The 13684-nt window shown below is 40.2% G+C and overlaps 1 protein-coding gene across 3 annotated transcripts in view; it reads left to right on the forward strand.

The window, feature by feature from the left end:
• Window positions 1-11487: 11487 nt before the first annotated feature.
• ETV1 (ETS variant transcription factor 1) overlaps window positions 11488-13684 on the forward strand; it is a 67143-nt gene continuing 64946 nt past the window's right edge. Inside the window, exons 1-3 of one of the 3 annotated variants that reach the window (XM_055805934.1) lie at window positions 11488-11691; window positions 12242-12375; window positions 13188-13275. In XM_055805934.1, the coding sequence (XP_055661909.1) occupies window positions 12331-12375; window positions 13188-13275 (133 nt within the window). In that variant the 5' untranslated portion in view covers window positions 11488-11691; window positions 12242-12330. Of the gene's footprint in view, window positions 11692-11858; window positions 12053-12241; window positions 12376-13187; window positions 13276-13684 lie in introns of those variants that run through there. The other 2 variants (XM_055805932.1, XM_055805933.1) reach the window with 2 other exon arrangements.

The raw sequence follows: 13684 nt of genomic DNA on the forward strand, positions 1-13684 counted from the left end.
GATTTCTTTGGGGAAGCAAAGTTTCAGTTAAATCTTCAAGCCAAGTCAGAAATCACTGTTCAGAAAGCAAATCTAGGCAAAGGTCCCTACAAAAGAGACTACATGCATAGAAAGATTACTCCTATAGACCAACAGAATCTCTCGTGATCCTCTTTAGACTGTGAGAGGAAATGTGTTTTTAATCAACCAGTGCAAAGGGGTTTAAGTATAGATAAATCTTTCTATATTCATGTCAGTGAAAATGAGCACAAATACATGGAGGTCCCAAGTGCCTAGGAGATACCAAGTAGTTGAACAGAAAACATTTGCTTTGTGTGTATGTAACAAGTTTGTGTAGTGGAAGTTTCTTTAAATAGTACACTAAGCTGGTGCTTAGTAAGCAATATCTGGCTTAAGAATAACTACTATTTGGATGATGAAGGCGTTTTTGACTTACTGAAATGCAGGCTTTTAGCAGAGAGTAGATTCATCTTGCTTTTGATCAAGGTAAGAGAAGATGCTTTGATCAGAGTAAATAAGTGATAAATATGAAATTTCAGTGACCTCATGAATCATGATGACTGTTATTAACATTTTGCCACAGGTTTGTAGCATTGTGAGGGGGGAAAAAAAGGGAGAAAAAAGTCCTTCTAATTATGGTTTTTATAAGCAGAACTTAGTTGAAAAGTCAGTTTTACAGAATCTAAGAAAAGAAATAAATCTCATGATATGTATTGTAAGGTTGCTGACTGATACCTTTGAGAGAACAAAGTGGTTTTAAGTCTGAAATGATAGGATCTATGGAAGATGTTTTCTTGAGCCTAATCAACAGATTGGTATTTTTCAATATTTTTTTTATTTTTTTTTTAATTTTCAATGGTACGATTGAAATATAAATGTTCTTAAATAGTTTGCTAATTTTGAACATCCAGAATTTCCAAATATTTGCTTTCCTGTTTTTTAAGGTTAACCTTATTTTCTCTCTTTTACTCTATAGAGATATATAGAGCACGAATCAGGAAATCTTAATTGCAGATAGTTTTATACTAGCTTTTTATGGGAAACTTTCAGATCCATCTAATAATAAAAAGGTGTTAATACATTCCTGTATGAATAAATGTGGAAATATGTTAAATAAGGAGAGGGGGGAATTTTTCCCTGCTTTTGTAACAAACATTTATCTAACATAGGTTGTCTTTTAAGAGGTGACACCTATTTTAGAGAAGTAATTTCTGATTTTGTCTTCTTAAGTTTTTTAAGCTCTCAGCTTCAAGGTTAAATTTACTCTCTTTCTGCTTTTGCTGGTCTGGATTCAACATTCAACTCTGGATATGGATATGTGCTTTATGGACATCCATATTTTTACTGTATGATTCAGCCAAAATACTTAGGTATTTTGTTATTTTACCATTGTAATTTGTTAATGGCTTTCTTAACTAATTTGACTTTATGTATTACCTGTGGCATCCTTGTTCTCAGTAGTTGAGCTGAATTGCATTATGCATGACTAACAATTTCCTCATTGCTTAGGTTTTTGATCATTGTCCAAGAATGTCTGAACAAACTGACCAGTATCTGTCAGGTACACCATCTTTACTATCCTAAGGATAGGATTGGGAATGGAATATTTAGGTTTTCAATAATTTTAGGTGTGTCTGTGTGTAAGTGATTCTTTGTCTATGTTACTGCTCCTTTGTGTCTGTCATCCAAGAAACTTGTACCAAAGATGGCATCTTTATGATGATGACATGAACCTCCCTGGGAGGCAAGAATAACTTTCATCCTGTATCTTTTAGTTTTTGAAATTAATATTCTGACACCCTATGAAGAGAACTTGACAGTTAAGAATAGCATCTAGGCTAGAGAATGAAACAACAAAATCATTGTACCGACTTAGAAGACTGATAGTCCTCCTTGGAAGGTTTTTCTTTGACTGGTAGTTCACTGCTAGCCCTCCAACACTTTGTACATGTTTTTTGCCAGGAACTACATTTACAAAATGTAATTTAGTAATCACAGTTGATAAAACCACGTTAACAGAAAGTGCCATAATTCAGGTATGTTTTCCTTTGTATCTTCCCTGTGGAAAAAAAAAAATTAAAAATCACAATGACTCAAGGGGCTGTGCTTAGTAAATTTGATCTTTCTTTTGTAAGATGTGAATAAAAGCCAGCTTCGTTTCTTAGGCCATCATCAAAAGCATAGCGATGATAATAGAAAGAGTCAACAGAGTTTCTAATGGTAATACTCTGAATAAAGTACCAGATTTCAGAGATTGTAACCTTAGATATAAGAAGTCTTATATTTTTATGGTTTTCCTGAGGCAAATCTACAAGCTGAGGACTTTTATGCTTTTCTGAGCTTCTGTTCTTATTTGTGCTGGATCCTAACTGAATAAGATTTTTTATTATTTTTTTTTATAAATATAGCCTGGCCCTGCTCACAATGGGATTCCAACATTTCCTGTTAGAATGTGATTTACCAGGAATTTAATTAATCTCCAGTTCAAACTGTACTGCAGGCCTCTAAAATTAAAAAGAAAAATAAACATAGCAATTAACATTGAAAGAGAGCTAAACTTAGCAGTTGAAACTAAAATTACAATAAATAAAAATGAACCCAAACCAAAATTGAAAAAATGAATGCCAGTGAAGCCTATTGTGTTCAAAAGCCAAACACAATTGCTGTATTTTAAATCTAGAGTTAAGAAATAAAATTATCATTATATGAATGGTATAATGTCATTAAATAATCTGAGTCCTTATCACATATACACTGTACCTTTTATATTGCCGTTTCTCTTAGAGACGTTTATTTCTTCTCCTTCCCTCTTTCTCAACCAAGATGTGATTTCAAAACACAAGCAAATAAATGTCAAATCCTTCTGCCTCTGTTCTGCCATTCCATTTCTGAAAATCTGCCAAAGTGAAAATTTTCATTCAGACTGACTGGCATTTGCTGAAATGATTATTTTTTTTAATTATTATTTTATTTTAACACTCTTTCTTTCAAAGGTAGTTGAAACTGTGCAACCCTTGCTGTGTCTATGTATGACGCTTTACAAGCAGCTGCTTCTGCAGATCTTTTTCACAATAGTACATTTTTTCCTGCAGATGCTCTGAAATCCTTTCACAAAAAACTTCAGTTGTAAGTCTTGGTCTGTGTTGTTTCCAAACTTTTATGTAGAGCAGGTACCACCCAATTTAACACCATGCCAATCTAAGAAATACAGACACCAAATGAAAAGCTACAGTAAGGAGTAAATGAGACGAGTGGAAAATTTGTTAAAATTCTAGCTGTTTACTTATTGAGGCAGTAGAGAGTTCTCAGAATATGTACTATTTTAGTTATAGAACCATTTTTTTAAAAATATACAATAATGGAAAGTCACTGGTGAATTCTTCTATGTTTGTGCAGACCTGAAAAGCCTAAAACTGTGGATCCATAGCAAGATATTTCAGGGAGCAAAGATGTTCCTTTTCTGGGCAGCTTCCTTTAAGCTGCACTCCTGCCATCTTCTTACTTCCCTATGGTGAACCTGTAGCTGCAGCAGCAGCAGCAGCAGCAGATAGAGCTAGGCCATATTTGGCCTTTGTCATATGTAACGGGGCTTCAATTCCACCTCCTGCTTTCAGTTCCTTGTTTGTTTGTTTATTTGAATGCAGGAGATATTTTAAAATAGAATTTATTCTTCAAACCAGACAAAAAAAATATTTATGACAAAATAAAATTCAATATGAACCAGTAACTTAATGCCTTATTAAAACATGATACTTTAAAAAATGAAATTCCTAACGTTCAAAGATTGCATGTTCTTCCCTTCTCCCCTCTTCTTCAAATACTGAAAATAATGAATTGCAAAGTTGCGAATGATGGTAACCTTGTGCACTCTATGTGGAAGAAGCCTCTAAAATCAGAGCTGAGTTTGGTGACCCAATATAGCTAGGTCAGAGAAGCAATGAAGTCCTTGAATATGACTGAAACCCTCCCAGCATGCAACATTTGTCCCTCTTCTTGATCCTTGGTATACTTGCAAGTGCCTAATTTTCTTATTTCTAAAAACAGGGGTAATTATGCTTTCCTACCTCGCTAACAGATTTTGGGAGGTGCAAATGTAAGTTTTTAAGCACATTAAATTCACTGAATGAAAAGATCACTTCCTGCTTCTAAATGTTCTGTGCCTGTTATGTTTTCTATGGGTTCAAGTGTTATTGTGTTGGTATATCCTCTGTGACATTTATTATTTCTGTGAAGACTTGCACAACTCGTTTAGGAGGACTCTGGCTCGTAGTTCCTGTACATCCTATTTCATCTGTACATATAATCATAGGCTCCATTTTTAAGTGATTTCTCCCAACCTCGAATTTTTTCTTACCACATGGATAAAATAATTATTTAGTCCTCCATCTGAACCTTGCTAACATTAGCTTTTCCCAGTCACTGCCTACCTGAAATTTTCTTATCTCTGAACTTCACTTTCTGTTTTGGTGGCACCTCTACCTACTACGGTAGTGCTGCCAAGGAGTAGTTCCTTCCCTGTATTGCCATCCTCTCCCTGGTCTCCATGCTCTTCTCAACCATCTTTCACAGCAGCACCCTGCTTTTGACTCTTTGCAATGTAGTTCAACCTGACTGTGATATTGTCTGCTCTAGGTAGCTGCCCAATAGCTGTAATAGCCAAACAAGCAATAATAAAAGCCTGTAGTGACCCGCATCTGCTGCTTATTTTCTGCATTACACGGGAAAAGTTCCCATGGAAATCGCAGGAACCTCATGAGTTGTGTTCTTTCAAACACTGCCTTAAAACCTCTGATTTAAAATGCCTCTGTCTGACACATAGAAGCCATACCTAGCTACTGCCTATTTCATTGCTTCTGCCTCTCAAGGGTACCGGGTTGGGGCTGGAGGGAGGACACATTTTCATTGCTGTTTAATGAAGGAACACCTATGCTCTCTAGGGCAGAGACCAGCATCTTTACTCGGCACCATAACAGGCACAATAGAGCCCCACTGTAAGGCTGTCATTCTCAGCAAGCAAAAATTACAAAACCTACTAAATATGGCAAACGTGAGAACATAACGTATATGATCTGATTATCCCGACAGAAGTTAACATAGTCCTTTTCTCCTATATTAGCTACTCTGTAACAAATACATGCTCCCTACTGCCAATAAACACAAAAAATTAATTCCTCACCTGAACACAAAGGGCAAAACATCTCTCTTACCCCGTCGCTGGCAAAGTAGCTTCCTAATTAACTGGAGATTGGGGCAGGGTTTGTCTCTGAAACAGCATTTGCAACAAGTATGCTCTTCAACTAACGTCATGGTTTACTTAGGTCTTCATTGTTTCTGCTGTTCAGTCAACTCTTTACTATTTTAAAAAGAATTAAGAAACACAACTCGCTGCCTCTTAATTTTTTCTTTCTTTAAGTAATCTATACCTGCTTTTTGGTGTCTTGCTATTTTAAGTGCATGGAGCTGAGCTTAAGATTTTGTCCTCTTTCTTTGACTCTAGTATTGTTTCTCTTGGAATACTCAGACGCTATATTCAGATATCTGGGTTTAAGGATGGTATGCATGTGAAAAAGGATGGTTAGGTCTGAATGGTTATAGGTGTTTATGGTTTCACATGTGTGTATGTAGCTCCAGAAGGGAAGACTAGTATATAAAGAGGAGAGCATAACAGGTGGTTAACATTAATAATACAGGTATGATAATGCCAATTTGATGTAGTATCAATATAGCCATTGTCTGCTAATAGTAATAGTTTTGATAGTTGCTGTAACAGCCAAAATACATAAATGAACATTTGTAAAGAGAGGAAGTATTTTGTACTAGCCCAGTTGATGCAGCTACTGAAGAACAGAAGATAAACTTAAGGCCCTTCTTTGGGTTCAAAAGCTTGTTTGGTTTTTTTGTCATTATAGCCACCCATTTAATAAACGGCATTGCTTTTTCCTCCAGACTTCTTGCTGCTATGTTAATATCTGTGCTCAAGCTCTGAGCATGTCCAGTAGTGATCTTGAGTGAGAGTCTGTAATTCTGAAAGGGCGCTTTGTATCATTTTTGTGCCTTCTGGATTTCAGGCTACTAGAAGGGCTTAAATTCAAAAAAGCCATTTAACGTGCAGTGAACAACTTCTAAACGACAGATTTTCCAGCAAACTTAGTAAACACAAACTTTAAGCATTTCTCTTCCTTTTCCTTCTTTCATGTTTGTCTTAGGCTATAACTGCATCAGGAGATTTGAGGTTTTGTACAACCCTTATGAAATATGGTGGGGCAGAAATCTCCCATAAAATATGTGAAGGATTCTGAAGTGTTTGCATGATTTTCTCTTGGTATTCATAAGGGAGGACATGCAAATTACAGCCATCTGTGTGATTAGGGGTTGTGCAGAAATTCTTTGACTGGCCTGATATCCAAATGACTTCTAGGCTTCTTCATTATCACTTAATCATGGCTGGCCATTTCATGAGTGTAATTGTAAGGACAGCAAGCTGGGAACCTCCCTGACCCTGCAAGAACCTATTACAATTCACGTTCCCATGTTTTTACTTGGTTTGCTCTTCCAGTGGCCGATATATTGCTATATTAGGTCCCGGGCTAGTATCTTTTTTATCTGATTTTGATTTGTTCAGTTAGTCAGGAAATGAACATTGTTGAGACAAGGCAGTGATGGTTTATATGAGTCAATCAAACTCATGTAACTTGTTCTCTGGTAGTCTGTGGTAGAGGACTGCTTACTGCTTTGCCTGTGATGGTATGTGGAGCTGGGTGTTCTTTCCTGAGCATCAGTTCACAGGTCTAGATGATAGTCCTCCTTTGTAGCAACTGTTATTGAAGTTATTACCTATGTGTAGCATGAATTTGGCCCTTCACTGATTCAGAAGGATCTAGATTAGGACATTCCAAGGAGCTATGTGCAGTCAGGATCTCCACAACGGACTTTCTATTATTTTCAACAGTACTTCTCAAGTGAAGAAACTGTCGTCCCACTTTATAGGCACAAACCCCCCAATGAGATGACAGGGGTTGCTAGTGCAAGGATTACCTAGAAGACTATTAGCAGAACCTGAACAATACTGAGATTACTTTGCTGCAACAAATGGGCCAGTTCCCAGGCCTTCTCATTTCTAAAGCTTTTCTAGTCAACCCTAAGTTTGAAGTCTTAGTTACACTGAAGGCTGAAAATACTGTTAAACTAAATTTATTTCTCACCTTTCTGCAATAAAAGATTTGTTTGGGCTTTTACCTTCTTGCACTGTTTGTGAAATATCTTAATTTTAGTTTTCCTGGCTAGAATAATTTTCTAGTACATAAATGTTTACTGAAAATTGCCTAGCATTGCATTATCAGGTAAATGGGCATGTAAATGGAGTTGCTTATGGAGGCCTCTAGGTTTGTGCAATGGTAGTTCTGAATTATAATGATGTATGCAATGTGTTAAAAACAGCTAAACTGGGATTACTTCTTTGTTTTCCTTCCTCTTTCTTTGAAGATACTTGTTTGCATGTACTTTTAATTCCACATCTGATAGTTTAGCATATGAATATAATCATCATGTGTTTTCTTCCTACTGGTACTTTCCTTTTCCTAGTTTAAGATTCAGTCCTGGATGCTGCATTTCAATCAAAGGCTTTACAAAAAGCCATGCTGCTGGGCAAGTATCTGCCCTATTCCTTTCTCTGTTTTTTTTTTCTGTTTAATTTTGCCATTATACACTACTTTGTTGTATGTCAGTAGCGTCATGATAAAATAAGCACTGTTAACCTGCTGTAAGAGTCAGCATCAGAAGGTTAAAATGTGGTCAAGGGTTAATTTACCAGACAGAAATCTCATTAGATTTTCATGGTTTTGCTGTACTCAGTCCCATAGTTAGTTGTTATTTTATTGAGTCTGCTATAGATTATGTTTTAAAAGTTGCTGCTAAACTGTTGTTTAGATTGATGGCATCCCTTTTATTGTATATCAGACCCATAAGTACTTCACATTTACTGGGAAAATGCCTGGATGGAGTGGTTAGGTTAAACAATTTCAGAAAAACAAGTAGGATTTTTTTAATTTATTGATATTTTGAAATTTACTTGTGTAGTATATTTAAATGGTGACTATCCTTTTTCTGAAGGATTTTCGTTAGCGTAAGCATATCTTATGAAGGTGTCCCAAAAGGTTTATTTTTCAGCATAAAGCATTTTTAGTGTGATTCTTTGCATTGTTATAAAGTCAGTTAATATTTTTTATTATTGAATTTAGATTTTATAATATTGGATTATGATGGAGTCTTTCTTCATTTGAAAATATGGTTAAATTCTTCTCACATTTTCCAGAAGAGACTGGTGTTTATCAAATCTTCTCTTTGCTCTATCTGTCTGGATTTACTTCTATTTTTTATGTTACAGCAATAATTTGTAGCTCCATAGTGTGTCAAATCAAGCAAGAAATATATATTTCATTGTCCTCTTTCATATTAGTGTGTGAAGTATATATTGCAATTATGAAATGGAAATAATATATAATTTTCAATATATAGTGAAGCTTCACAGTGTAATTGAACATGTCTGTTTCTAAAAGAAAACAAGTATCTTGCTTCTAAAGCAGTACCATTAGAAAAGCTGGATTTTTAAAACAATTTTTTCTAGTAATTTTTTTTTTAGATTTTTTTTAGCATATTTTTTAGAATATTTTCAATTTGGTAGAAACTGTTCAGTCTTTTAAGCTAAAAAATAAAGTGATTTTGAGATTACTTTTTTTTTTCTAAAAGGCTTATTTTTTAAAAAAAAGGTATTTAAGAGTACTATTTTCTGAAAATAGTAGTTAAAACATAAAAACTTTATTACAAAAAAACCCCAGCAAAACAAAGTTGCAAGAGTTTTGGACAAACATGCAAAATTACAAAATAATTACGGTGGCCACACCAATTTACAAGTAGATGGGTGTGACCTGTGACAGTAAAATTCTGCATTTCTGCACACAGATACTGGAGTGCATTGCCAGTAGGTATGTCGGTTGGTTGTGGGGTGCTTTGGGGTTTTGTTTGTTTGTTTGTTTTGTTCCCTGTAAGCATCTACTTCTTAATAGTTAATGAAATTTCCCTGAGTAGCACTCAGCACAGTGGATGAACAGACATGAGGATAAAGAGGTCTTCAAAATAGCTTTACTCTTTCTTTCCTCCCCAGCATGTCTGAAAGGGCCAGCTAGGTGGAGGAGGGAAGGAAGAGGCATGTGGTGTGAGGAGTAACAGCAAGCGATACAGCATGCCTCCTGTCAGGACATCTTTAATGCATGGCTTCTCTTGGAGTTCCAGCCCAGCCGGGAGTGCAAAGAGCTCAGCTGCTGCAGAGTGCTGACCTCCTCCGGCCCGGTAATCTAGGGTGCCAAGCCTGTGGCCGTGTGTGTGTGCTGGAAGGTGCCCCTGCTACCGTGCCAGTAGCCTCCGAGGTGCAGGCTATGGTGTAGGGAAGCACAAGATGGGAACCAGTGGTGCGCATTTCACAGGTGGTACATAATACCTGATGGGTCTGAGGTCCCTTGGAAACTTCAGTTGAGGGTGGTTTAATTAGCTTGTCTGGCTGACACACCTACAATTTTTAGTGCCCTGTTTAAAGATAAGACAATCCATCACTGATTTTGGTTTAGAAAAATACACGGTAAAAGCCCAGCGCTTTGGGGGTTGGTTGATGGTTGGCTCAGACACCCCCTCTGCAGGGTGGGGTGGACAATTAGAGATGATAGCTTCATCAGCCCTCCTGGTCCAGGGGTTAAAGTGGCCACATTGCTCCCCAGGGATAGGATAGATTCATAGCCACAGCCTTCCTACAAGCGCAGCAGCTACTCTAGTCTGGCTATGAGTATAAATAAAAAAATGATGGTCTCATTACCCAGGTAATTTCATTTATACCTGGAGCATTTGGTAGAGTTTTATTCCCCTGTAATATCACACAAGTGGCTTACAGGAGCAGCAACTCCAAGACTTGGCCAAGAACACAATAAAATGATTATAGGTTTATACAACATTTAGAATGTCATTACTTTCATGTAATTCCAGGTGTGCTTCTGCGGAAACAGAAGCAGCAAGAAAACAGAAAACATACTGCTGGTGGTGGATGCTTTTGCTGAACAAGGCAGTATGGGAAGGACAGAAGCTGTGGGAATGTGGTGCTTTGCTCTTCCTTGGCTGGACAGGACAAGTGGCAAGTGAGTACGAATAGTGAGATCAGAAGCGGGGGGGAATCACATCAGAAAGTAATATGCTCCAGAATAGACCGCAGAGAAAAAATTGCAATTTTCAGAACAGAGTAGTACAGAAGATTTAACCTGAATATTGTTAATATCACTGCAGGCTATTTATGCAAAAGCAAGTTTCTTTAGTTGCCTTTACACCCTCAGCTATAAAACAAGCCCTCAGAAGGGGCTGAGGGCAAAGCTGGACTCGCTAGCTTGGGGCTCTGCCTGTTAATTGCAGGACTACATCATAGCATAAAGATCTGAAACTTCATGGCTCGCAGCAAGCCAGCATCGTGAATACCTAAATATACCACCTGATTCCTGTGATACCTGGAATTCAGTGCTCAAAGAGAGGACAAATATAGCTGTTATGAAACCACACAATCTGCTTTGGTGCATTTCGGCAGTTCAGAGAGGGAAGAATTTTTGGACACAGCCCTCCAACAGCCACTCTGTACAGAGAAAAGAAAGCTCACTTTCTTTGAGAAGTCCTCAGAAATCCTGAGATTGATAGGTCCTGGCACCACTGCAGCAAAAAAACCCAACAAAACAACAAACCAAAACCAACAAAAACCCAACACCCTAGATCCGGTGCCTGGATGCTGCCAAATTCTGTCCACAAAACCTAGAAATTATGTCATCCTAGTAGAAATAACAATTGCTTTCTATGATTCAGCTAAGAAAAAAAAACAACAAAAAACACACAAAAGAAAACAACAACAACAACAACAAAATCCAACCCCAAACAAACAAACGGAAGAAACCAACCCCAAATCCCCAGAGCTCCGGGATGCCACCAGCTCCTGACCGGGCAGCGCCAAGCGGCCGCCGCCGCGCTCCCCTCTCCCGGGCCGGGCTCCCGCGGCGCTGTGCGGGGCCGGCTCCGCCGCCGGAACGGGCGCGGGGGTGGGGTTGTTTGTTGTTGTTGTTGGGGTGGGTGTTTGTTTTTTTGTTTGTTTATTGTGGGGTTTTTTTCTTTTCGGAGTCAGGGAGGCTAAACTTTTTTTATTATTATTTTTTGAAACCAGTTCTGTGCGGGGAGGGGGTCGCCGTGCCAGCCGGGGGGCGCAGGGAACCCGGTGTGCCTGCGGCAGGATGCCGGGATGCGCGTGGCGGCACCGAGTCGCGATTTCCCCCCGCCCCCGGCCCCCGGCGGGGGAGCCCAGGGGAGGCCGGGGGCTCGCCCCCCGCGTTGGCGGCGGGGCCGGGCGGGGGGCGGCGGGGCCGGGGCCGGGGCCGAGGCCGGGGCGGGCGGGCGCGCGGCGATCCGGCGATCCGGCGGGGGGCGCGGGGAGCCAATGGGCGACGGGGATCCGCCGGCGCGGCTCGGGGGCCCCTGGAGGAGGAGGAGAGGAAAAACCACGGGATTGAGCTCTGTCAGTGGCGCTCGCCGCTTCCAAGGGGGAAGTGCTGGGGAATAATTAATGTTTTTATTAAATTTGGAGGGAATTTTTTGCAGCCGATCGCCGCGCGTGGCCTTCAGGTGGGTCTTCCCCGCAACTTTGTCCGCCGCCCTGCAGGATTGCGCGGTGGTGGGCTGCCAGAGCGACCCTGGGGGAGAAGGTGGCGGGGTGCGTGTGCGGGGCGTGCGGGGGGGCGCGCGCGCGTGTGTGTGCGTGCGTGTGCGCGGCCGCGGGTGGCGGGCGCCGCCGCCGGGAGGTGCGCGGCCAGCCCCGCCGATCGCCATTACGAGTTGAGCACACGTTAGCGAGAGTGGGGCTGCCGCTTGCGCGGATCGCCCGGGGGTACGGCGGGGAGTGTAAATAAACCCTGCCTCTCCCCGGCTCGGCGGCTGCTCGAAGTGCCTTTGCGCCGTGTTTTCCTGGCAGAAGCGTGTAACCCAGGTGAAGGCAGAGAAGGAAGGGTTGTTTTTATGAATGGGACTCGGAGGTTAATTAGCTATGCACATTCAAGCAGTTCATTCATCGGTTTTTTTTGGGGTGGGGGGGTGTTTTTGGGTTTTTTGGTGGGTTTTTTTTGGTTTTGGTGGGTTTTTTTTTTCAATCTAAAAGCCATCTTGTATTCCCCTCTAGGCTGATTGAAGTCCAGATCCCGAGGAAATCTCCAGATCAAATGCCCAGTAAATAAAACACTGAGCTAAGACTTCTGGAAGAGCTGCAGAATGGATGGATTTTATGACCAGCAAGTGCCTTACATGGTCACCAATGTGAGTGATCAGTTCAAAGTTGGTGTTTATAAACTTGACTCCGACTTATTTCTGTGGGGGAGTTTTGCAGACAGATTATCTGCTTTGTTACCACTGTAGGGGCGACTCTTCAGCTGGGAGCTTTGCCTGTGAGATGAGCCTGTCTTCTTAGTTATTTCAATAAAGCGTCATGTTCTTTTAAAGACAGTTTTGGGGATGATTAAAAAATCATGCAAATGATTAGCGGATGAGAGAGGCAAGAGCAGCAGCAGCTGCATTCAAAGTTTCTGGCAGCGTTTGCCTCCACTCTCAGAAGAATGAAGTTGAGGCAAATGTTAACATTTGCCCCCCCTCCTTTTCGCGCCCCCCCCCCCCCCTTTCTTTTTTTTTCTTTCAGGACTTTGCAAACAATGTTATAAGTAACACAGGGAAACAGAGCAGTCTGTTATAATCTCGTATCTGAGTTCTCCCGCATAGCTTATGCAGAGGGGATTTATGTGCTGTTGTGTAGGTTTGTGTACTTTAGCTGCTAAAAATACATGGTTGGTATTGTGTTGCTGCTGCTTGAACACATTATGTATGTATCTGTACAAATAGATGTCTACATAGATAGATAGAAATGTGTTTCATTTAGACACAGGAATTTTTTGGAGGGTGTTAGGTGCTCAGCAGTATCTTTTGCTAGAAATTGGAGGCTGCAAGACAATCATTTCCCTGCTTGAAAATGTAAAGGATTCTTGGTTAAATGAAAAAAAAAGGCCAACAAACCAACAATCAAACAAAAAATCAAACCACCTAAGATTTCTGAAGTAACTGATCTTTCCTGTTTATAGAATCCGCGTGGGAGAAACTGTAATGAGAGACCGACAAATGTCAGGAAAAGAAAATTCATTAACAGAGACCTGGCTCATGATTCAGAAGGTGAGGGCTTGTCCAGTGGCTGTCCCCCGTCGGTGTGTCTGTGTCCCGTGTCCGTGTCGGCCCCCCCCCCCCCCTCCTTTTCTTTCTTAGACCGCTTTATTTTGGAGGTAAATATATCTAAATCAATCTGAATAAACCAGGCAAGAAAATTGCATTTACTACTGTGATTGCAAACTGGCAAACATAATAAATGATAAAGTTAATATTCTTTCCTTGACTTACCCTGTTGCATTTTAGGTACTGCTGCACGTGCCACATGGATGTCATGCACTGAAGCCAAGCCTTTGCAGCATCTGACACTAGTTATAGCACCTGGCTTTTTCACCTTAAGGCCTCTTGAGATTCAGGGCTTTCCTCATTCCTCCCATCTTTTAACATCCTTTTCACTGGTGTGCCTTCACCAGTGTTA

Source organism: Falco peregrinus, chromosome 5, assembly GCF_023634155.1.
Source record: "Falco peregrinus isolate bFalPer1 chromosome 5, bFalPer1.pri, whole genome shotgun sequence".
In the NCBI taxonomy this organism is placed as follows: Eukaryota; Metazoa; Chordata; class Aves; order Falconiformes; family Falconidae; genus Falco; species Falco peregrinus.